Source organism: Equus caballus, chromosome 29 (genome assembly GCF_041296265.1).
Source record: "Equus caballus isolate H_3958 breed thoroughbred chromosome 29, TB-T2T, whole genome shotgun sequence".
In the NCBI taxonomy this organism is placed as follows: Eukaryota; Metazoa; Chordata; class Mammalia; order Perissodactyla; family Equidae; genus Equus; species Equus caballus.
This window is the reverse complement of record NC_091712.1, coordinates 29973702-29999834: the sequence shown is the minus strand read 5'-3', so window position 1 is coordinate 29999834 and position 26133 is coordinate 29973702. Positions and strand designations below refer to the sequence as shown.

The following is a 26133-nucleotide window of genomic DNA, read 5'->3' as shown; positions in this document are numbered from 1 at the left end:
GCAGGCACCACGCAAAACATAAGGTCAGGAGCTCGCCTGCAGGCTGCCCACGGAAGAGCCGGTGGGTCATGCATTGGTCTTTAGAGCCATATGGTGGGCACCAACAGCCGGGTCCTCTTCAGCTACAAAAGGGTAGTCGTAGACCCTGCACCATGTATCCGCCCACGGCCGCTGGGAAGCCAGAAGCTGCTCGAAACACATGTAGGATTTCATCATGAGCACTGGCATGAAATCCGGAGGTGAACTCTATCCGCCACCTCCACCAAACTTCTGAGCAGTTAGAACGACACTGTGCCCAACAACTTCTGCAGAAGCATCCAGACTGCCGACAGCTCTGGTGAGTCCTGCAAAGGAGAGGCACTAGGCTAGGGATGGAAAGTCAGGGGACCCTGCTCACACGCCTCTTTGAAAAACTGAATCCATGGCTCGGCCACTGCCTCCTTTATGGGAAATGTGGGATGGACTGCGAACCACCCCAAGTGCAAGAAGAGGGAGTCTCAGGGCTGGTACTTGCTGGGAACCAGCTAGCTAGAACGAGGGCAAAGACTGGTACACGGCCCAGAGGTGGGCACGTCCCTCCTGCAAGGGGTGAAACACTACTGTCTCATGCCCATGCGCAGTGACTCCAAAGTCCCACTGACCCTGGGACCAAACAATGCCCGAGGATACCACACGGGATAAAGCAAAGCAAAATAAATCGAATAGCACTGCTTCCCCAAACCTGACACATTTATGTTAAAAACAAGAGATTTTTGTCTGTTGCCGTAACAAATGCAAATGCCTGGTCAGATGTTTATGTGCTTCTGCTGCTTTAAAAAATGTCTTTAACAGAGAAGGATAAAAGGATGGTAGAAGATATTAAAATGAGCCCAGTTATCTAGATTCCTAAGTTACAGCGCTACAACAAAGTTCCTAGAAAAATTGCAAAAAACATGAAAATACGTGAAAATGAGTGAGATTATTCATTCTACATAGAGTGGGGGGTGGGGAGACCACTTAGGAGTTAATGTTGAAAGCAAACATTTCTTTGCCCCAATATTTGAAGATTACGATACTGGACAACAACCATCCCCCTCTGGCCTGAATGAGAGAAGACAGGAAGAAGCCAAATTAACAGGAACTATAGTCCCTGTGCCGCATAACGACGTTCCAGTCAACAACGGAGCTCATACACCTCAGTGGTCCAGTAAGAGCAGTGCCATACAGCCTAGCTGTGTGGCAGGCTGTACCATCCAGGTTTGCATACGCACACTCTGTGATGTTCGCACAACAACAGGATTACCTAGCGACGCCTTTCTCAGAACACGTCCCCGTCATTAAGCGACGCACGACTGTCACTGAAACGTGACTTGGAGCGTTCTTGGTCAGAGTAAAAGGACAGCCCTTTGAATCCTCAGCTACAATGGCTGGAAGACATCAGTCTATTCATACCACAGAGGCGATGTCTAGACTAATTATACAGATGCCAATTCTTCCAGCAAATTAGGAATCATAGTCCCGAATCTCATTTTAATGATTATGCGTACGGAAGAATCTCTTCACTCTCGCATACAAATAATTACATTCTTCAGAATTTTATATGCAAAAAAAGGTCATTTGTACTTAGAGTGATTAATGACTTTTGTTTTCTGGCCAAAAACACAAGGTGGATAATGAACTAATTATATCTTAGCATAAAAATTTGAAGTTCAAAAGTAGACTAATGATAACTAGCTTTACAGGCTTTATGGGATCTCCCCCAAAGGAGCTATTAGAACATTGAATTACAGTAGTTATGATTATTTAAAAACATAAAGTTTATGAAACAGTGAAGCAAATTCTCATTTAAAAGGATCTACATGTTTCTCAAAGCAAAATAAAATAGCAAAATATCTAAACACTCAAGCAGTAAAGGCCAACATCCCTCCAATATTATTAGCTTTATAAATGACAATACTTTCAGTTAATCAACAGTATTTAGGAGCTGGCCTGGTGGTGTAGTGGTCAAGTTCGCACACTCTGCTTCAGCAGCCCAGGGTCTGTGGGTTCGGATCCTGGGTGCAGACCTATCCACCACTCATCTAGCCATGCTGTGGCAGCATCCCACATACAAAGTAGGGGAAGAATGGCAGAGCTGTTAGCTCAGGGACAATCTTCCTCAGCAAAAAAAAAAAACCAAAACACCAGTATTACCCACACCTAGAAGTACACACTTATTGTATTCTGTTATGGGCCTCCTTAAGATTCTGCAGTTTAAGTAATTTTACTAAGCAAAAATATCCTTGACTCAATTCACTGCAAAAAAAAAAAAAAGGTCCTACTCTTTCAGCAGCAATGAGAATAATAAATTATACAAAAATTAGGGGAAAAAAGTTACAAGCAAGCAGTAGGGTAGATTTTATAGTATAAAGTCAAATATGCAAAAATATATGTCCCTGGGCTATAAAAAGTGTGTACGCACAGCCAAACAAATCTAAAAAGCTGACAAGCACGGCTTTCTTCTCCTCTGAGGATGCAAAACTTAGTTAATTCTGAATCTTGTATTAACCTCCCAAAGGGAACCATGGAATGGTCAACATGGTCCTCAGGATTCCAAAACCCTGAGTTCTTACGGGAACACACCTTCTAAACTACACACCAGCACCGAGGGGCTATACCACCAGCAAGCCAATCCCTCAATAAAGAGGTGTAATTTGGGCACTGGATTAGAGAGGCAGGACTAAGAGGAAAGGCAGTGGCATTCCATGGTCTGGGAGGAAGTGACATCTAGTGAAGGGCAAGAAAAGGACAGAGGCTCCTCGGGGAAAAATGCTAAGAAGTTCCAAAACCCCGTGAAGGGCACGAAGGAAAAGGAGAAACTTGAAAAACCTTCAATCAATCAATGGAGAATGCAAGCTCAGAGTCATAAAAAGAGTTCTCTAGGCTCTTAAACAAACAAATATCATTATAATATATTTTATGCATACACACTCTCAATCCTCCATCATTAACACTAAGAGGGAGACAGTAGACAAGTCGAATTCTCACGCACACACAAAACATGCTTGCCAATAGTTCATGTCTTCTTTTACAGTGAAGAATGACTTCAGCAAGAGGCCACACTGGGGTGCTTCGCTTCCTTCCTCACCTTAGGTGTCCATGCTGAGGAAGGGAGTAATTACATAAGGAAGGAAGGAAGGGAAGGAGGGAGGAAGAGAAGGAAGGAAGGAAGGAAGGAAGGGAAAGAGGCAAGAAGAGAAGGAAGGAAGGAAGGAAAGGAAAGAGGAAGGGAAGACAGACAAAGGTGGGGGAGATGCCCACTCTAGAAAAATCCACAAAATCCACACAGCAGCTTTGATATCCTCCCCCCACCAACAATAACAACTCTGTCTTTTAACTTTAGGAATTCTCCCTGCTTTTCCACGTGAACAAGTCAAGACCCAGAGCCATGGGAATGCTTCATCCAGGGAGCTCTTGATCCACCTGAGTGGGACGTCTGAACTGCACACATGCATCATGGGCAGAGGAACAGCGAGCACAGAGGCCTGGAAGCCCTAAGCCCCACCACCTTCCAGCTCTAGTTACTTGACTACTTTCAGCCTGTTGCTTCCACCAGGTACAGAGTAGGGCGTCAATGAACGCTAGGTGTTTTCCCCCCTTCCCTCCGCACCGAAGTCATGGTGCATCTGGGGTGTGGTCCTTCAGAGTCTAATGAGCTGTGGGATGCCTGGTCCTTTATTTTCCATGCAGCACTGGTTCACTTGGCTGGAAAGGAGAAAGGTGAGAATTCACCTCAACTTTTTGAAGGATGAGCAAGATATGCAGAAAGGAGCAGGCACTCAGAGAAGAATCAGGTGATCAGAACAGAGAGTACACAGACAAGAGAAAAAGGCTAAAGGAACAGCGAAAATTTAGATGAAAGGGTTCAGGTTGAAAGTAACTGAAAAGGAGGGTGATAAGTTTGCTAACTAGTGGTCAATACTATCCCCAAATGGTGGTTTGTCCTATTAAGCTGATTGACAAAGAGAAAGAAAAATTGAAACAGAAAGGCATTCTTAAGATTTTATTGGAAGGGAAAAAAACAATATATATATGTATTCCACTCAAGATTACAAATTCTTATTTAATAAAATTTAAATTTAAGCAGATAAATTGGGTAGCGCTTATGAATATTTTGTAAAAGCTATCAAGAAGGAGTTTCACGTTGCATTAAAAATCATCTTTCTCAAGTTTTTACGAATTTCCAGGAAATACGTCCTTTTCAGAAAGAGTATCAGTGTATCTACACTACAAATATTCTAATGTTATCTTTCCACTCCTGCAGGATTTCTAAATCTGAGTTACATGCACCTCTCAAGAATTCATGGATGGTTTTAACAGGATCCACAGCTCTGTCCAAATTCTAACCATTATGTGCATTTTTCTAGATGGACACAGCTTTCACCCTATTCTTAAAAAAGGTCAGTGACTTACGAAATGTTAGGAACTGCTCTAAAAGAATGTCTATACCCAAGTACTGCACCTCTTAGAACGTCCTCCGCCACCCTCCTTCCACACAGCACATGTACACACACACACACACATTATCCAGGAGAGACAGTCAACAGATGGTTTATACATAAAATGTTGCTGGGGGCCAGCCCAGTAGCATAGTGGTTAAATTCGCACCCTCCACTTTGACCACCAGGGCTTCACTGGTTTGGATCCTGGATGCGGACCTACACACCGCTCATCAAGCCATGCAGTGGCGGCATCCCACATAATACTAGAAAGACTTACACCTAGGATATACAACTATGTACTGGGACTTTGGGGAGAAAAAAAAAACAGGAAGATTGGCAACAGATGTTAGCTCAGGGCCAATCTTCCTCACCAAAAAAACCAAAAAAGCAAACCTAAAAATGTTGCTATTAAGTCAATTCTGTTTGAGAGCTCTATTGTAAATAGCCAAAGAAACCCTTCTGAAGATCAGCTCCCCCAAATGGACAAGTTTTGATTTGGAAAATGACAGGTTCAACCTGCCCTCACATTATTTTCTCCACAGCGTGCCACCATGCTGAAATTCTCATAATTGAAATTGTTCTGTTTAAAAATATAATGCGAAGGATTGATTCACTATGCTCCAGCTGACTTCCTCTTAGCACAGAGCAGGACTCCAAGAAAAGGGATTTAAGAATAGGTGCATTTTCGTTGGTGAGGCTGGCAAGAAAGGGATCAGAGGACCACAGCCTCTGAGCAGAGGGCATACCATGGAGAGCCAAGACTTCACCCATTTGGCCTTGACTGCCCTGGTTCTGGGCTATAGACTAGTCAATTTACACACGTGAAGATCTTGCATACTTACTCACTTACTAAAATCAAAAACAACAACAAACTCCCAATTGCAGGCAATTTTTTTATGGTAACCTAACCACTGGTACCATCCAACAGATACTGTTTAATTAATAGCTGTCAGATTCAAAAATACTATGTATACATTTTTTCAAATCCAATCTTTCAAATGATGGCACAGTAACAAACTGATAAATGTGCACTAATTGAAAAAATAAGCTATTGATCAAAGCCTCTGTATTATAAATACATTTATACCCCGTTAAAATGCAAACAGCAAGTTGTTTTGATATCGTCACAAGATAAATTCATGACACAGAGACGATTTATTTTGCATACCCCCCCTCAGTTTAATTTCATACAAGCCATGCACAGAACTTTTGCATAAGCCATGACAAATAATCTATGAACAGGGAAATAACTAGAGACCTCGGAACAGGAAGGAGTTAGAAGACTGGCGAAGGTCATCCTTATGAGTTGGGACAGTTAATTTTTCTCAGTCATCTCAACAATCTATTATGTCTGTAGAAAAGGATTTCAATTTATTACACTTTTCAGAAACTGCTTAATTTTCTTCATTATAATTGAATCTGCATATTTTGCGAATGCAATATTTTCATGTGGAACATGCTGCTTAATTCATTCATAATAACACTTCTGGTAGATATCCTATTAATATACATATCTGCATAAAATCTTAAAACATTATATTAGCTTCTACGTATTCAGAATATCACGGATAAAGAAATGACTGAAATCACCAAAAAAAAAAAAATAGCCTAGCATTTCTTGTTTACTATAATTTCGAATTCATACATAAGCCATAACTAATAGGAAATAGTCTGTTAAAAACACACACACACACATTTTGCCATAAAACTTATGTTTACTGCCTGCCTAGCCATTTCCGATACATTAAATGACAAGATATGGTCACATTAAGGCCTGAAATTACGGGCAAAATGGCTAATACCTCAAGACAAGGTTTTACATGACAGTTGAAAGTTCCAAGTATAAAACTAAATAACCACATTAGAGACCCACATTCAGGAAAGGTTGACATAGAGTTGGCTTCTCAATGTTTACACAAGGCAAACAGCATTTTTTGCACAAATATGAGCACTTAATCCTCAATATGCATGAGTCACAAGATGAAAAATACTACTCTCATATTTAAGGTGCTATCAACATCTGTATATGGGCTTTGCTGTAAGAATAAAATTATTTTTAAAATTAAGAAAAGCTTCACATTAAAAAACTAACGCTCAGAGATTGTTGTATCGCTGATGCAGAATGTAATTCATTTCATAATGCAGAGTATTGTGCCCTACACGATGGCATTTAGTAGAAGAATCAGTATAAATATGCACAAAATGCACATCTTCCTGAGTTTTACACGGTTATTTTTGAATTAAAATCTGGTTACACACAGGCATATTTTAAACCGTCTTCCACAGGAAAAAAGATCTCACATATACTCAACACAAAATACTACAGAAGGCAATAACATTCTTCCAATTTAAAGAGAATGGAAGAAATTAAAAGTTTCTAACTTGAGAAAGTAGCCATAATAAACACTAAGAAATTATATGTGAAACTGAATTCATAATTTTAGGAGCAGAACAAAATTCACATACCTCCTCATAGAAGGGTCTACCTTAATTTTGGTAAACTTCACTATGCAAATGGCAATAGCAACATACCCTGTGGGACAGAGCCCAATAGCTTGCAAAACATTCATCTGATAACACAGATTTGGCTCTTAATCTTTAGGCACAAGACCCGGGAAAAATGCGTATCTCAACAGTGACCCCTAGTGACGAGTCTTAAAATGGCTGTCTCAAAAGAAATTCTTTAAGAATGAGAACAAGCAGAAAAACATTGACAAAACTAACACTCCCCAAACACCCTGACAATCGAGGACCAGATTAGGAGATGACTGAAAAAGACAGCTAACTCTGGCTTACAAGGAAGGGTAATCACAGAGAGAGGGGATGGAGGAGGAGGGCAGGGACACAGGAAGACAGCCTTTAGAACAGTTGCTACGTTCCCATCTTTGGAAACACCGAGAGCAAGCAAGCCCTTGCGTGTATCATCTCAGTCAGCTCAGACTTCGAACAACTCATCACCCACCAACCCATTAATCAACCGTATTAACCAAGAGTCCATCTCAGTTCAGCGTGCTTTTGGCACGTTGGGACGGGATACAAAATAGCATCAGACAGGGTTCCCGACCTCAGGAAACTCACACAGCCAGGCACCGCTTAATGACGTTCCAGTCAACGACAACCCCGCACACGATGATGGTCCCACGAGATTAGAACCACTAGCCTAACTGTGTAGTAGGCTTTATCACGTGGGTTTGTGTAAGTGCACTCTGTGATGTTCACACAACGACTAGATCGCTTAACGACACATTCCTCAGAAAGTGTCGCATGACTGTAATACAATTAATTATATGAAGAAATTAGTAAATAATTTGCGACCTTTAACATACAAAACTAACTTTAAGCGAAAGAGTAAGAGACCCAGAAGCTGTGACGCCTACAATTGTAAAAGGAGGCTTGACAGAGAAGTGGAACTCGGCTGAGCCCAGGAGGGCTGTGAGGTGGAGGAAGTATCCACGCTGGTCATACCACCTTTCCTACCTGCCTGAGGAGTGCAATGCCACGACATCATTCCTTAACTATGAAAGGCCCTGACGACTATAAAGGTGAGAGGGACATCAATTTGCAGAACACAAAAATAAAGTTTCTTTAGAGCGCCCGCAGTCCACCACGTTTGAAATGAGCCCATAACAAGTAAGAAACAAGGAGAGGATGTGGCGGGGGCAAGGGCAAAGAGGCCAGTGCAGAGCAGAAGGGAGGGGGCAAGGCAGCACAGGCGCTGTGGCAGGGCTGGGCCTGGGGAGAGAAGGTTCATCCACCTTCCTACCGCAGCATGCAGGGAGAAGAGGCTGGCTGGAGAATGCGGCCAGATCAGGGCAGGTTCTGAAAGGCAGGCAAAGAACGCGCCTTCCGCCAGATGTGTGGCATCACAGGGAAACTGGTGTTTCCAAAAGGAGAGTCTGGCAACAGAACCTCAGCTTTACTCTGAAACCAGTCCGTTGGGCCAGAAAGAACCTCTGTTGGGTTCCCAGATAGCACCTGCCCAGTCACACAAAAAGGCAGAGGAAAAGATTCACCTGCTACTCTGCCTCTCGTCTCCTTAAACACGTCAGGGCCACGTGTACATCTAGGGAAGCTGATGCAGGCAGAGCGATTCCCCACTGACTCCACGAAAACCCATCAGCACTGCCCCAATCCCCCAGGTTCAAACTTACATACTGTCCTTGCAGTAATGAGGCAGCCAGCCCTGGTGGACTAGAGGTTAAGATTTGGTGCTCTCACCGCCGCAGCCTGGGTTTGTTTTCCGGTCAGGGCTCCACACCTCCTGTCTCGTTGTCATACTGTGGCGGCCGCATGTTGCTGTGACGCTGAAAGCTCTGCCACTAGTATTTCAAATACCAGTAGGGTCCCCCATGGTGGACAGGTTTCAGCAGAGCTTCCAGACTAGACAGACTAGGAAGAAGGACCTGGCCACCCACTTCCAAAAGAATTGGCCATGAAAACAGGAGTGGAGCACTGGCTGATACAGTGCCAGAAGGTGAGGGGATGGAGTAAAAAGACCAGGCAGGGTTCCACTCTGCGGTCCACAGGGTCGCTGGGAGGCGGAATCCACTCCACAGCACCAACGACAACAATGATGAGCCTCTAACAGCGATGAGCTTGACGATTTTGAAATCTCTTTCATGAACTCTAATATAGAAAACTTCAAGAATTTCTGCTCACAAAATCTTGGGGGAATTTAAGGATCATCAGTGACTTTCAGCTTCCTCATGGCCTCACTTGTCCTGCAGAGTGGACCTGTTGATGTCAAAGCCACCAGCAGGGAAAGGAAGTCACCTCAGTGCCACAGTGAGACTCTGATGAGGTTCTGATGACCCCAAAGATACTGAGTCGAGTGCATGGAGCCAAAGAGTGTCCCCAAATCAGGTGCCAGTATGAGTGAGCCAGTCATTCCTTCCATTGTACGCAGTGGAAATGTCAGAGGGCAGTGTAATTGGCATACTAAGAGAAAGACACAAATAGTTCTCCAAGATCAAAGCAGTGCTGAGGGGTTTATCTTTTGAGTCCCAGTGGTTTTAATGTAGCTTTGTCAGGCAGTTCCTATTAAACACCACGGCAAGTGAAAGACACTGATTACAATAAAAAGTGACAGGAGGGTGTGCTCAGCCACTTACATTTAATGCATATTTATATTTCCATCAAATGGACATATTTACTATAAATACTTGAAAAACCATAGCAAAGTCATTCATTTAAATGCCAGAAAAATAGTAAAAGATGCTAATTTGACCTTAGTGGAACAGATCGGGTGTCACTGACACTACTCACAATGGCCTGAAACAGAATTTACCAAGACGATTAATTAGAGTTTACTGGATTAGGTCAAGACTGTCTCAAATGGAAAGAAAAAAAAAAAACCAGGGAGGGAAGAAATAGGAAGTTTGGATCCATTCACAGCCAATCTCTTCAAAAGCAGATACAATTTAACTCCGTATTTATGCCTTTCTAAGTTGATCCCATATTATTTGCCTGGAGAAAGAAACTGATCCACCGGTTTCTGACATTTCTACCTTCGTGGACATATAAAAAGAAATAAACTACAACTATCTGAAGGATTTTTTAAAGAACAGAGCAATTAATGATATAAAAGGAATAAGAATGGTTTGCCTTTTTGTACAAATGTACACTGTTTTCACTTTAATAATGATGTAGATCTAGCAATGGTGAGCTTGGCAATTAAGACATGCTTTTATAAACTACATGATGGGGAGCTTCAGAAATTCCGGGATCGTCCAGTTCACTCTTCAAAACGACCTCAAACCCACTCTGGGCTGGGGTTAGGGACTCAGTGGACAGGAGGACCATTTGCTACAAAAGCCACAAGTGTAGCAGCATATTACCTGTTACAAAAATGCCCAAATGTGACTGGTAGCCCATGCTTTCAGCATGTGGGGCCACCACTCCTCAAATATGACAATCAAGCCATTCTGCCTTTGCCTTGCAAACATGCGCTTTTTGCTAAAAACGAACTAATCTGCCTGTCTCCTGCACATGAGGGGCCCTAACTGCCACTCTTAATTCTCAATAATCAACAGCTCGGTGACATTGCTTCGAGCTGTATATAATGCACACACACAGACATAAATTCATGACACAAATCCCTCAACGTGACATTCTGCTCAATTTCACCAGACTCAGAGAGCTCCCTAACAAATTCTTGCCACATGATTAGAAAATCATTCAAGTCTGCAGGAAATATGGCAAGCACAAAGAAGTGACAGTCAATTAGGAAGGAGAAAGGAGAGTGGGGTCCCTGTCATTAAAATCTTTAAAGCCACAGCCCTAAGAATAAAATGGCCCATATCATTCACACAAGATATTCTTATAAAATCCATTATTAATTCTACCGTATCGTTAACTATACCATGGCACTACCAACGCCCCAGAGAATTTTTCTTGGAGACCAGACTCAAAAACTTGAAAAATACAGATGCAAATATATATAATTTATACAACTTTGCGAGTTTTTTCCCCTATCAACCATGGAAGAAAAGCGTACAACAGTTAAGTACTCCCCTTTTGAGGGGGAAGTATAGATGAAAGCCAAGAATTCTTATTCTACTATTTTCTGATAAGTTTTTTTTTTTCGTGAAATACTAATGATTGGCCCAGCAGTTCAGGTCACTTGCAAAATGCACCGTCCCTGAATGGGGCCATTTCCAGAGAAACGACGTCATTCTCTTTCTTCAATTCACACACGATAGGAAAAAATCCTCAGAGCAAAGCACAAAATATTGAAGACAACGTGCTCCTATATCTTAATGTCACCAAAATAAATTTTAGGTTCCCCCAAATAATCATTTGTCATTACTATCTTTAAAGGAAACAAGAGAATCAGCAGCATCACTATATCAACTAAAAGGTGGAAACTGTGTAACGAATGATGAAGGTAACTCACTTGTTAGCTTGTTGTGGCTGAGGACCAGTTGTGTGATGTGAGACAGGGAGACTGCAAAAGAAGAAAAAAAGAAAAATCACACAGTCAGTAAATGTACCCAAATCACACCTACACTCCTACAAGACAAAGTGCTAAATTCTTTTCGCAGGTGGAAGTGCTACCACTCCCCAAAATAGAAGCAAGGATTCATAGAACACTGTCTGTTAAATGTTAAACCAAATAAGAAAAGTCATGCAATTAACAGTGCAATTAGCAAAGCAATTTAGAGCTAATGAGATTAATGTCACAGATCAAACATCAAAGGGCCAGCTAGCTCTGCTCAGAGACCTGGTCTGCTGGCCCAGCCTTAGTGACCCATGTCAATAACACGCGCCGGTCAGAAGAACCAGCCAAGAGTGTGGAGGGACACAAAGCCCTGACCTGTGCAAAAACCCATCCCATCAAAACAGAAAGAGCACATGACAGAAGGCTGGCAGCACACGACCGCATCTACGTCCACTGTCGACCCAGAAATTCTTCTACACACTATCACATGATCAGAATTTTAAAAACCCAATTTTCCTCTAAAAATATTTTGGTTGACATTTCAAAGCACGTGCAGATTGCTTGCCACTTTCAAACATTAGCATGAAGGTTTAATCTGCTGAACAAGATGAGCTTTGCTTAAAAGATGGTTTTTCCAACTCTAAAGGAGGAAAATAGTCACAGGTACACACGTACACACACACACACACACAGAAAAACCCCTGAGAAAAAAGTGACCTGCCTTGCGTTTTGGATTCTAAAACTTCACTGTATGATCAGTATGATATATATACACACAACAATATATGTTTTATGTATATAATTATAATTTATATGTTAGTTAAGAAACAGATTCAGACATTTTTCCAATATTCTTTCCATGAGAATATTACATTAATGTAATAGAGCTTTTTCCTGAAGGGGATAAGATGATAAAAAGTTTCTCAAGAAGGGTCTCAGTGTTGGACCCCAGCATGCTTAGAAGAAAATGAGACTGTATCAATCTTGACCACAACTTTTGAGTATTTTTCTTTTTATTAATCATCACAAAGTTATAGAAAAGCTCAAAATACAGTATAAAGACCTGTTCTCCTGCCCTGAACCATTTTAGATTAAGCTGCTGGTCTCATGCCCCATAAACTTAGGATATTCCTACCAAAAATTATGGCATTCTCTTACATAGCCACAATTCAGCCATCACAACCAAAAACTTAACACAATACCTCACTACCATCGAATCCTCAGCCCTCATCCAAGTTTTGCCAAACGCTCCTACTATTTCTTTAAAAAAAGGATCCAGTTCAGAATCCACATTGCATGTAGCTACCAGGTCTCTCTAAGTCACCTCCAGTCTAAGTTTCTCTTTCTTTGACTTTCGTGACCTTGGCAATGATGAAACTTGCAGACCAGATTATTTTGTTTATGTCTTCCTTGTGGATTTGGCATTTGTTTATTCTTGACTAGCTTTAGGTTGAGCATCTTGGGCAGGAATATCAAAGAAATGCTGTTCTTCTCACTGCATCCTATGAGGTGGCACACGATTTCCATTTGGCCTGTCACTCATCATCTTCCCTTGACCACTTCTGTGTGCCCGGCTTCTCCACTGTCAATTTATTCTTTATCTCTTTAATTAGTATTTGGTGGGGGGGATAGTGGGGATGAGGAGGGAGAACACTTTGAAACTATATTAACATCCTGCTTCTCACCGCACCTTCAATTTATTCGTGTGTTTTGTGGTCCTCAACCAGGGCAATTTTGACCCTCATGGGACATTTGGCAACGTCCAGAGACATTTTTGGTTATAACAACTGTGAGCACTGGAAAATCTAAACTTTCCTATGTGGCTTGCATTATACTTCTTTTGGACAGGACTGGTCTAAACTAGTGACATCCGGTAGGAGGGACCAGGGATGCTGCTAACCACCCCACAATGCACAAGGCAGCCCACCCACAACATCCCGTCTGAAAGGGCAATCGTGTTGCTGCTGAGAAACCAAGATGTATTTATTTATACTTGCGTAGCTTTGTGGATTCCTATTTTAGTCAATGGGTTATAAACAATCATTATTATTTATGTTGATGTTCACACTGCCCCTGATTTGGCTGGGGGAGCCCATCGAAGCTGGCTACTAAGTCCTTTTGACACATCCCCATGGTTTTTTGAGCAATTCCTTACTTTCTGGCACAAGATATTCGAGTTCGTCCTGTACTTCTGCCACTGCCCTGGAATCAGCCATTTCTCCAATGACTTCTGATTCCCTTTTGCAGAAAATGGTATTTATAAGCTAAAATCTGGGCACTAGATATCTCGGGGTCAGTATCCTCAGTCCCTCTCAGTGGCCAGAGCTAGAGAATAAACACACACACATCCCTATATTGATTTCACTCTGTACATTACTGAAAACCATGAGTCCACACCAACATATCCAATTCCAATACACTGCCACACGGTTCATGCCTGTTTCCTGCCTTTCCATATCTGTAACTCCCTTCTCTAACAGCAAGAACTCTGGCTTCCTTTATCTTCAACCTACTTACTTACGTAATCAATACTTCTATATATAACTGCATAAAACACAGCTCTCTTACAGCTAGACTGGGACAGCTCCATGCACAGCTTCAGGGACCCCCGGAAGCCTGGTACTGATTCTCGGTCAAGATGAGCACGAGCACCCTAGCCAGAGACGTGTAATACTCAGTTTAAAGCTGAGAACGACCTGGAGCACCCACGGCCAGCTTGTTCACATTTGGAGATGTGTAGATTGACGGCTTACATCTGACTACAGGGTGTATGACCAGTCAGGCATAAAACACACTGCTGAGCATTTCTGTCCAGCCTCTCCGGAACCCCAGATTCCTCACATGTGTCTTGATGGCTCATCTCTGGAAACGAAGTATGTCCTGAGCAATGAAGAAATGACACCTGGGGGTCACCAGTGAGCCTCTCGGGCCCCTGATACTGGCTGTGCTTTCTTGCTCTTCCTAAACCATGCCCTGTGCCTATTAAATCCTAACACGAGGAGGCTCTGTGGAATCTTCTGAGTCCTTCCATCAGGGTGAACTGATGCAGTATGGTGAACGATGCAGGAACCAACCTCCCCACACGCCCTCCTCCTACCTGGACACCCGCCCTCTCGGCTCAGACTCACCCTCCCCTCCTCGCCTGCGCCCTCCACAGCGACGCCCTCCTCACCCTCGGACCTCCCAAGCCAGGCTCCCCCACCCCGCACAGATGCCCAACTCACCCCATTCAGGTTCCCACACCCTACTCTAGGCCACTACGCAACCCCCAAACCCTGAGCACCTCTTTCTGTCCCACTTGCTGGCTTTGGACTGAACTACTGGGGAAGGGGGAATGAGAAAGACAAATGGAAAGAGAGCACTTTTGTGGTTTTTAAAACAACCACAAAGGCAGCGTCTCACAGGATGTTTAAGATTTTAGATATTACAGAACATCTCAGACTTTTTATTTCTAAGAGTTAAGATTTCTTGTCCACCAAATAAAGCATTCCTCTACCTCTCAGGTGTACAGTCTGATATAGGGAAAAAACACCCTCAAAGAGTTGCCCTCGTACCAAAGCAGATGAAACAGATTCATAGCTGTATGAATTAAGAGTAAGGTCAGCTTCATGTGAGAGCAAACCACAAATAACAACAGTTACACAAAACAGGAGTTTCTCTCTCACTTACACACAGGCAGTCCAAAGGTTCCTGATATCTTGTTGCCCAACCATCCACACTGCATGGATCCTACCTCATGGTCCAAGATGGCTGCCTGAGCTTAGTCACCATGCCTGCATTCCCCTCAGGAAGATGCAAAGGAAAAAGAAGTCTTCCTCCTTTAGAATGCTTCTAAGAAGTGGCATGTGGCACTTCCACTTGCAAGCAATTAATCAAAACTTTGTAGCACAGAGACGTCTAGCTGCAAGGGAGGCAGGGAAATGCAGTTTGTGTTCCAGGTGACCATGTGCCAGCTAGAAATTCAGGTTTTATTACGGAGAAAGATGACGCAAACACAAACTGGCAGACTACGAGTAGCCTCTCACACTAGCAGACCAGTCCATCTGTCACAGAAGGTCATTCTGATTACAGAAGAAAACTGACAATCCTATCGCCCCCTGCCTTAATTTTTCCTAAAATATCACAGCTAATTAGAAAAACAAAAACTTTTGCTCTTCTCCCATCTAACGTTCACAATGAAAGATTTAATCAGAGAAAGCTAGTTCTTTTCAATCACTTCACGTTGTGCCCTTTCAACAAGCATTTAGAAGGAGAGAAAGTGACGAAGTTTGAAAGTTTTTTTTTTTTAATAGAGAAGAGAAATTCAGAATTGCTGCTTCACCCGTTCACAGCACTAGAATGTATTTTCCTTTCTCACTATTGTTACAGGGCTGCATGCTAACAATAGGTAAGAGGAGAAAAATTAGAGTAAAAAAGAAAAAGTTCATAGAAGATCTTTGAAGGAATATTTAGGGCAATAAAGGACTGAAGGCCGGGTCTCCGGGGAGGGCAATTAGGCTGGGCAGGATCAAAATCACAGAATGAATCAAAGCCTGGTACAGGCAAAGACCAAGGAGTGACAGATGCATTTATCCGACCCGCCACTCCCTTCCACTCGGCAATGGTGAGTTCATTGTGAGTCTTGTACGGAAACTGTGCTGCTAAGAAAGGGGAGAAAAGGTCTACCAAAATAGAATGGATTATTTAAAAATACAAAAGCCCCCCTAGTCAAACATGTTGGGAAAATTGAGCAGGCTGTCCCCCTCCTGACCTGCCCTGCGGCCTTAATCACACGCTGGGAGAGCCTCCACCGTGTGAATAACATGCTCTGATGGTCCAGCCCACCATAATTGTCGAGAATGAGCAGCGCCACAACCGTGAGAGCACACTTATATTAAAATTCCTACAGCAATATTAAACTATGCTTTACCCAGGCATTTTCAAAGCAGAATCTATTTCAAAAGTCAGTTAAACAGCTAAGAAGTGTGTTGACACACACGGTCAAATGTTATGGTGCCTTGGCTATTATTTGGCCTCTAGCCTTTAGAATGATATTTGGGTGAACACTGTATCAGGCCAACAGGAACAGTGGGAAAACAAAATCATTGGGAGGGAGGTGTTTTGTAGGGGAGGGTGGAGACGGGGTGAGGCTGCTCGCAGTGGACCTATGATTTATGATCGTTTGTTCTCTAGCCAAGAAGGGAATGATAGGAAAACGCTCAAAAAGGAACTGGTTGGTTCAATAATTTCACAAGAAAGACAATCAAGAACTCATGGGGGCACTCACTGACTGGACACTCACTGAGCATGCTCAGAGTGCCAATAGTTTCTACCTTGGAGATTCCCTTAGAAGTAATGTTGACTATACATCCTGGCTAGCCTGGGACAGTCCTGGATGATGCCTAGTTTGGATGACAAACTACAGAGTCACTCAATTTAGAGAGCAAAGAACATGTACCCAAATCCCAAAATGTAAGACATAAAAGGATCATGGATACAAGAGAAGTCTATTGGAAGGGATAATGGCAGTTCAGAAGGAGATGTTAGTTCCTGGAAGATGACACATCCAAAAATTCTTTAGGGCAGAGGACACAACGCACTGAAGCAGGACGTGAAGGACATATGGAAGCTGGAGAGTATGGAAGCAATTCCAGACTTCTTTGAGCAAATAGATGGAAAATAGGGAAGATACAGGACTGGAGGGGGCAGGTAGTGTTTTAATGGAACAAATTCAGAAAAATCAAAGGACTAACTAAACACTACAAGAAAAAGAATCACCATTTCTAGATAATACATGGGAGCAATTATTATTATTTTTAAAAGGTTCAGTTTCCCCCTTCTTCTTCAGCATAAAGTAGGCAGCACGAGAGAAGAAAAATCAGCATGATGAAATTCTCAGTACCAGCAGATGACATTATAGACTTGTTTCCAAAATAAGCCAACATATCACAATGATGTAGCACACTGGAAACTGTCTCTACAGTCTCCATTTTGGCAAATTAGAAAGTAAATTATTCCTTTGGTAGCACTTCCAAGAAGGTAAAAAGTTTCAGCTTCACAGCGTGACATTTATATCCAGAGACGAACACACGGCCAGGAGGAGACAAGGGGAATCATATGGGACTTGAAAGTTTCTGCAATCTTGTCACAGGTCGGAATGGGCCACCCTTGGGTTCCAAATGAAAGGTCTGTAATGCTCGTCACAAAAACTGGACTGGGACCACCAGTTCATTTTACAGACTGTGTTCCGAATGGAAGCAACCAGAAAAATGTTGCTATCATGAGAAGGCACATGGTTTACCCCTTTATGACAGTTCCTGTATCAAGTATCGCCATGTTCAAAGACCCATCATATGTCCTGGGATATTCAAAGAGGGCCACCTTGTTTGACAACCCCAGGGGGCACCATTCAAATTCTGTGCCACTCTACAGATTACACTGCAAACAGCATCCTCTGTTAACTGAATTCCTCTCAAAGTTGTAGACCAAAAAAGAAGAATTAATTTGAACTTAAAATACAGGATGGTCCAAATGGTTTTTCCATTTTGGCTCCCCACTAAGCTAGAAACAGCAACAGCCCTAAATAACCCTGATTCAGAGACTCCACAGGGATGTGGGAGCCGGCCAGATGTCAGCACCAGGAAGCCAGGCTGACCCATTTGGGTTTTGTGTCTCCAGGATGCATGATTAAAATGCCTGCCCATGTCGCATGGCTGGAGTTATTTCACCCCTGGTAGCAGGCTACAGATTCAGATCTTCTTAAATATGCGGCTTTGGACAATATATTAAAGCAGAAACAGACAATAAAATGTTTGATACCAAAATATAATACAAATATCATATTCATCAACACACCCAGAATCATAAACAGACTTCTTTTGAATTTTGTTCATAATTTAAAACTTCAAAGAAAAATCACCATGGTATGAAAGCTTTCCTTTATTTCACAATTAATTATTGTGGAGAACTGGAAGTTCATTAGTAGCAAGTTTTCAAAATTGGCTACTTGACTGAATTCTCCTATTTGCAGATAAAGGATCCATCAACTGTACTTAACTGCTCTTTCATTCAACAGAAAGCAATTTATCATACGTGACTGCTGGGAGCCGTGGCTACATCATTTGATCGGCTGTTTGACAGGGTCCAGCCGATTAACGCCGAGGGGTGCAGGGTCGCCCCTTGGTGAAGAATAACTAGCCAGCCCCTCACATAGTTCTGAAACCTGTGCTGCTTCTAATTGCCTATTCCTTTTCCTTTCTTAACCTCCAGTTTTCAATCCTTTGGGTGGCTGCTTGGAAGGCACTACCTCCTGGGAAAATTAGATATAGTAAGAGAATGTGACCACCTGCAGGTAACTTTTAAGATATTTTTCAGTTAATTATTGGAGGAGCACACAGTCCCATTTGAGACAAGCAGAAAGGAATCCTGCCCAGATAAGATGTCGAATTAGGTTTATGGCCTCCATCTGGTTAATGTTTCCTTCTCCCTCCAGTTCTTTGTCTAAAAATATATGCATCGTCCTTCTAAGTTTGCTGGTTAATTGGATGATCAAGAAGTATCTATATATTATTCTTGACCTTCTGCTTTCTGTTAAAATGTTATAGAGGTTTTCTCCTAAAAGCAATAAATAATAAATAATTGATGAGTAGAAGGGCCGAGGGGTGCAGGGATGCCCCTCGGTGAAGAATGGCTGGCCGACACCCCTGATATTTTCTGAATTATATGCATGCTTTCTAGCAAGGTTATGTCTATACTTATTTCTCTTTTTCATTCTTGAAGATATATAGTTTAGCTTAGCTTTTCAGCCCTTTACTTTACTAACAAAGTGATACTTTCTCCGGCAGTGTACTTAAGGGACTGTTAGCTCTACAATCTAAAAGACAAAGGAATGCTTCCACCCCCTAAAGGGTGCGAAAAAGTAAAGATGTTTAACTGCCCGCTGAGAATGCAGATAGCCCTGGGGATAAGACACCCTGGAGTCGCCTTTTGTTCCCATTAACCATCTACACTAATGGCGTAAATGATTGAGGGAGGCAGGGATGGCTCCACCAGGATGTAACCAGACGGGCTGCTGTCCTGTCCGGAGGCCTGGACCTTCTCTCTTTGATTTAACTTTACCATGAATTACAACAGACGCCTAGGTACCTATCTCCTTTAGCTTAGAGACAACAAACACTAGTTAATTGCTGAGAAGACTACCATTAACCTTATGCTCTATAGAATAGAATGCTAATAAATATTCTTGTGCTCGTTTTTTACTTCCTTATTTCTCTGAGAATATATGTAGAACTATTTCTGTACTAATCCTGAAAAATATATAAACGACACTGGTGCACAGTAAAGTCAGACTTGCTAACACCAACCCAAGTCTCACGTCCCCCTTATTTTCCCCTCTTTGCGCCGATGCCGTCCATCCCTCAGGAACCTGGACTCCGCCGGGGCAGGACCCCGGCACGTGACCACTGGAAAAAAGTGATAACTCTTTCTATACGTAAAAAAGGGCAGAGAATTCATGTGGGTTGAGAACCCCCAATGAGCTGCTCACTGACTAGGGGCTTTGCATCCACCAGGACATTAGGTCAAAAGATCCTAGACACAGGGTACTGTGTTACTAAAAACGTGGAGCCCACATCGTTCCTGTCTGAACACCTCCCTTTAAAGTCTCTCCTTCCAAAAAAAGACAAAGAAAAATTCTATTTCTGAAGATGTCTGGAAGAATTAAAGAGAAAAATATAGTAAGCCACCTACAGTATGCAGTCATTAACCGCTCTAGATTTGTAAGTAGGATGGCATTAACAAATGCTCAGTGAATTAGGACTGTTTTGCAAGGCACTGTACTTTGTTGGTGATGCGGTAGATGAGTGAGACACAGTTACTGCCCCCAAGGAGCTTACTCTGTAATAACAAGGGGATGCAATTAATAAGGAAAAGGTGGCCCAGAGAGGTAAGGTGATTTTTCTAAGGTTCCACAGACCACCAGCATGAGAACCGAGAGTCCAACCAAGGTTCCCGGATTCCAGATCTGGAGCTTCTTTCCAAATTGGGAAAATAATATTCATATCTGGAACGGAGAGCTCTTTTCAAGATGCTGGAAATTCCTATCATAACAAAAAGAGTATAAACCTGAACGCAAAAATTCCTTTCTCTCTTGAATAAAATATGACAGTTACGTAAAGTGACTCAAAGCAAAGAAAAGGGAGTTTCAAGCAGTGTGAGACCCAGACTGTAATCCCACGAGATCCTGAAAAATATCACGGGATTTTTCTGGAGCACAAATTCCTCATCTTGAAAATGAAAGGCTGAATTAAATTATCTGATGCTACAAAACAAAGAAAATAGAAAAGATAAGAAAGAACTAGTATTTATGGAATGCCTACTACATCAATATGCTCTGCTGGGCACTGTATAGACATCCCCTAGAATCAAAAATGATAAAACACAATAAAGTAATAACAATAGCTGATGTTACTAAATCCTTAAAACGTGGCTGGCACAGATCCAAGAACTGTATCCCCTTAACCATTCCTCACAATAACCCTACATGGTAGTACTGTGATTAACCACCTCCCTCCCAGTTTTAGCTGAGAAAAATGAAGCACAGAGAGGTTAAGTAACCTGCTCATGGCTGCAGAGCTGGTAAGCAGAGAGAACCCTTTCAAAGCTGTTTCCAAATAAGAAGCTGATTAATTCTGAGCCTATTTTTTTACTGGCCCCCAAAACAAAGAAAATATCCACAAATGGCCAATTGTATGCCATTTTAAGATGTTCAAAAGAAAAAAAGAAGTCTGAGGTCATAGGTTCATTTTTTTCCACAAAATGAAGACATGGGTAGTACCAAATGTGCATGCTTTCCATTTCAGACAACATGGGGTATTCTCAACTTCTATGGATCCCTGGCGATAAACAAGGCAGCCAGGTGAGGCAGAGGCACTCTCTTTTCTTCCCAGGGTCCAATGGTAGACATTTCCGACTCCTCACTTCTCTCGAGCAGTGGTTCTCTGCCTCCACCTCAACCTTCCTCCACACTTCTTATCCTCAACCCAAGAGCCCCACATGTCCCGGCAAAGGCAAGTCCCTCTTGAGAAGCAGGAAGAACTGGAATCCTAGACCAGCTGCCTACACAGAGCCAGGTGGCTCTCAGAGTTCAGAGTCATAAATCCTTCAAGAGTCACTAAATATTTGAGGACCAGTGTACCACCTGCTCTCACCTACACCAAAGATAAGATTTGGTCTGATGGGCAGCTCATTGGCATTTTTCCATGGGCTTTCAGCTTCTCTCCCCACATCATCCCTTATCCTGACTTCCAAGTGCTGCCTCCTCCAGTCCCGGATAACTAGTCTCCTGCACTGACACTCGTCATCAGCTGCCCTCTAGGTCAAACTTGGGCATGTTTTTTCTGACCACCTACAAGGTCTCCCTAGATCTCCCCAGCATGATGTCTGTTCCCATCATCCTGCTCCAGCCTCTTCCATCTGCCTCTCTCCTCTCAAGACATAGATCCAGCAAACACAGGTGCCCCAGACAGCATCCACAGATCCTTGCCTCCACTCCTCAGCCCAAAGGCCATTAGGCTCTTTACCCGCAAACCTCCTGCCCCACCAGAGCTCCCACCACGAGATCTTCAAAACAGCCTGTGCCAGCTGACAGGGATCCCGGCAGGCTCAGAATACACAGCTCCTGCCCCCCAACCAGTGGCAGCAGGTGAAATCTGCGACCAGACTCTCTCACTATGTGAAGGCACAAATCCACCCCATCACACAGTATGAAGAGGTATATTAATACTCCAGACCAAACAGAAAAAGACAAAACACCCAGAAATCCATCCCGAAGGCACACAAATCTATAATCTAAATGACAGGGAACTCAAAACAGCCATCACAAAAAAGCTCAATGAGTTACAGAAGAACTCAGAAAGACAGTCCAATGAAATCAGTAACAAAATTAATGAACAGAGGGTAGTCTTCACAAAAGAGAGTGAAACTATAAAGAAAAACCAATCAGAAATGCTGGAGATGAAAAACACAATGAACGAGATAAAGGAAAATCTGGAGTCCTTAAAAAACAGAGCTGATATTTTGGAGGACAGAATTAGCAATTTAGAAGATAGGAATATAGAAATGCTTCAGATGGAAGAGAGAGAACTAAGACTAAAAAAAAAAAAGGAAGATATACTTCAAGAAATATCTGACTCAGTTGGGAAATGCAACATAAGGATTACAGGTACTCAAGAAAGAGAAGAAAAGAATGGAGCAGAAAGCTTGTTCAAAGAAATAATAGCTGAGAACTGTGCAAACCTGTTAAAGGAGCTGGAATTACAAGTAAAATAAGCTAACAAATCTCCTAAATATATCAATGTAAAAAGACCTACTGCAAGGCATATAGCAGCAAAACTGGCAAAAGTAAAGGAGAAACAAAAAATATTAAGAGCAGCAAGGCAGAAGAAAATAACCTACAAAGAAGGTTATTCTTTGTAGGTTATATTCTTTGTATCAGGCTTTCACCATATTTCTCAGCAGAAACCTTACAGGCTAGGAGAGAGTAGAACAGTATATTCAAAATTCAGAAAGACAAAAACTTTCAGCCAGGAATACTCTATCCAGTAAAAATATCCTTCACATATGATGGAGAAATAAAAATTTTTCCAGATAAACAAAAGCTGAGGGAGTTCATCTCTACACGACCCCCTGCCGCCCAACACACACACATGAAAAGGAATGATCAAGAAGGCCCGTATACCTGGGAAAAAAAAAAAAAAAGAAAGGGTTTACAAAGCCTCAAGCAAGGAGATAAATAGGCAGACAAAATCAGAAAATTGCAACTTTCTATCAGAACAGATTAGCAAACAATTATAACATAAAAGGAAGGAAAACATAAAGAATGAATATAATCATTTCACTTTGACCACAAACTCACAAGACAAAACAGAATAATTTGTGACAGCAATAGCTTACAAGGGAAAGAGGACAGGGATGGAAGCTGCTTAGACTAAGGAAATAAGAGGCTATCAGAGAATGGACTATCTCATCTACGAGATCTTTCATACAAATCTCACAGTAACCACTAAACAAAAAACCAGAACAGAGACAGTAAGGATAAATAAAGAGAAAACTAAGAAAACCATCATAGACAGCCACCAAACTGAACTGGCAGTCCAAATACATGGGACAAAAAATCAAAGGAAACACAGAACAACCAGAAAATAAGTGATAAAATGGAAGCATTAAGCCATCATATATCAATAATCACTCTAAATGCAAATAGATTGAATTCCCCAATCAAAAGACACAGAGTGGCTGCATGGATTAAAAAACAAGACCCAACAATATGCTGCCTCCAGGAAACAGATCTCAGCTCCAACGACAAACACAGGCTTAGAGTGAAGAGATAGAAGATGATACTCCAAGCTAAGGGCAAACAAAAGAAAGCAGGTACTGCCATACTTACATCAGACACAGTAGACTTCAAGATAAAATCAACAAGGAGAGACAAAGAGGGGCAGTATATAATGATAAAAGGGACAGTCCACCAAGAAGACATAACACTTATAAATATATATGCACCTAAGACAGGAGCACCAAAGTACATAAAGCAATTATTAATTGACCTAAAAGGAGATATTAACAGCAACACAATAATAGTAGGGGACCTTAATACCCCACTTTCATCAACAGATAGCTCAACCAGACAGAAAGTCAACAAGGAAATAGTGGGACTAAATTAAAAACTACACGAGATGGACTCAGTAGATATATACAGAACACTCCATCCAAAATCAGCAGAATACACATTCTTCTCAAGTGCACACGGAACATTCTCAAAGACAGACCATATGTTGGGAAACAAGGAAAGCCTCAACAAATTTAAGAAGATTGAAATCATATCAAGCATCTTTTACAACCTATGAAACTAGAAATCAACTACAAGAAAAAAGCTGGGAAAGTGACAAACACACGGAGACTAAACAATATGCTATTGAGCAACCAATGGGTCACTGAAGAAATTAAAGGAGAAATCAAAAAATATCTGGAGACAAATGAAAGTGAAAATACACCATACCAACTTATATTGGATGAAGCAAAAGCCATGCTGAGGGAAATTATAGCAATTCACGCTCACTGTAACGAGCAGGAAAATCTCAAATAAGCAACTTTAAAGGACACCTAACAGAACTAGAAAAAGAAGAACAAACAAAGCCCAAGGTCAGCAGAAGCAGGGAAATAATAAACATCACAGCAGAAATAAATGAATTGAAAGCAAAAAACAGTAGGAAGGATCCATGAAACCAAGGGCTGGTTCTCTGAGAAGACAAAAAAATTGACAAACTCTTTGCCACACTCACTAAGAAAAAAAGAGAGGAGGCTCAAATAAATAAAATTAGAAATGAAAGAGGAGACTTACAACGGATACCACAGAAATACAAAGGATGATAAGAGAATACTACGAAAAACCTATGCCAACAAATTGGACAACCTAGAAGAAATGGATAAATTCTTAGCCTCATACAACCTCCCAAAACCAAATCAAGAAGAAATGGAGAATCTGAATAGATCAATCACAAGCAAAGAGATTGACACAGTAATCAAAAACCTCCCAAAAAATAAAAGCCCAGGACCAGATGGTTTCTGTGGAGAATTCTAGCAAACACTCAAAGAAGATTTAGTACCCATCCTTCTCAAACTATTCCAAAACACTGAAGAAGACAGAATACTTGCTAACACATTTTACAAGGCCAACATCACCCTAATCCCAAAGCCAGACAAGCACAACACAAAGAAGGGAAATTACAGGCAAATATCACTGATGAATATAGATACAAAAACCCTCAACAAAATATTAGCAAACCGAATACAGCAATACATCAAAAAGATCATACACCACAATCAAGTGGGATTTATACCAGGGACACAGGGATGGTTCAACATCCACAAATCAATCAATGTGATACACGACATTACAAAATGAGGAATGAAAACCACATGACCATCTCAACAGATGTTGAGAAAGCCTTTGACAAGATCCAACAGCCATTTACAATAAAACTTGGGCCAGCCCCATGGCCAAGTGGTTAAGTTCATATGCTCTGCTTCAGCAGCCCTAGGTTCACCAGTTCAGATCCTGGGTGCAGACCTACACACCACTCACCAAGCCATGCTGTGGCAGCATCCCACATAGAAGAACTAGAATGACTTACAACTAAGATACACAACTATGTACTGGGGCTTTGGTGAGCAAAAGAAAAAAGAGGAAGATGGGCAACAGATGTTAGCATTCCCCTGAGAACAGGAACAAGAGAGCAGTGCCCACTCTCACCATTCCTATTCAACATAGTACTGGAAGTTTTTGCCAGAGTAATTACACAAGAAAAAGAAAGAAAAGGTACCCAAATTGGCAAGGAAGAAGCAAACGCTCACTGTTTGCAGACGACATGATTTTACATACAGAAAACCCTAAAAATCCATTGGAAAACTGTTAGAAATAATCAACATTTACAAATCAACTTACACAAATCAGTTGCATTTCTATAGTCTAATAAGGAACTAACAGAAAGAGAACTCAAGAATACAATCTCATTTGCAATCACAACAAAAAGAATAAAATATTGAGGAATAGATCTAACCAAGGAGGTGAAAGACTTATACCTGAAAACTGTATGACATTACTGAAAGAAATCGATGATGACATAAAGAAATGGAAAGACATTCCACGCTCATGGAATGGAAGAATAAATAGAGTTAAAATGTCCATACTACCTA

General features: G+C 41.7%; 1 protein-coding gene across 2 annotated transcripts in view; it reads right to left on the bottom strand.

Moving 5' to 3' along the window:
* RSU1 (Ras suppressor protein 1) overlaps positions 1–26133 on the bottom strand; it is a 175952-nt gene that overhangs the window by 138683 nt on the left and 11136 nt on the right. For both annotated transcript variants that reach the window (XM_005606904.4, NM_001309339.1), the window contains 1 exon segment: positions 11356–11406. In XM_005606904.4, coding sequence (XP_005606961.1) covers positions 11356–11406 — 51 coding nt within the window.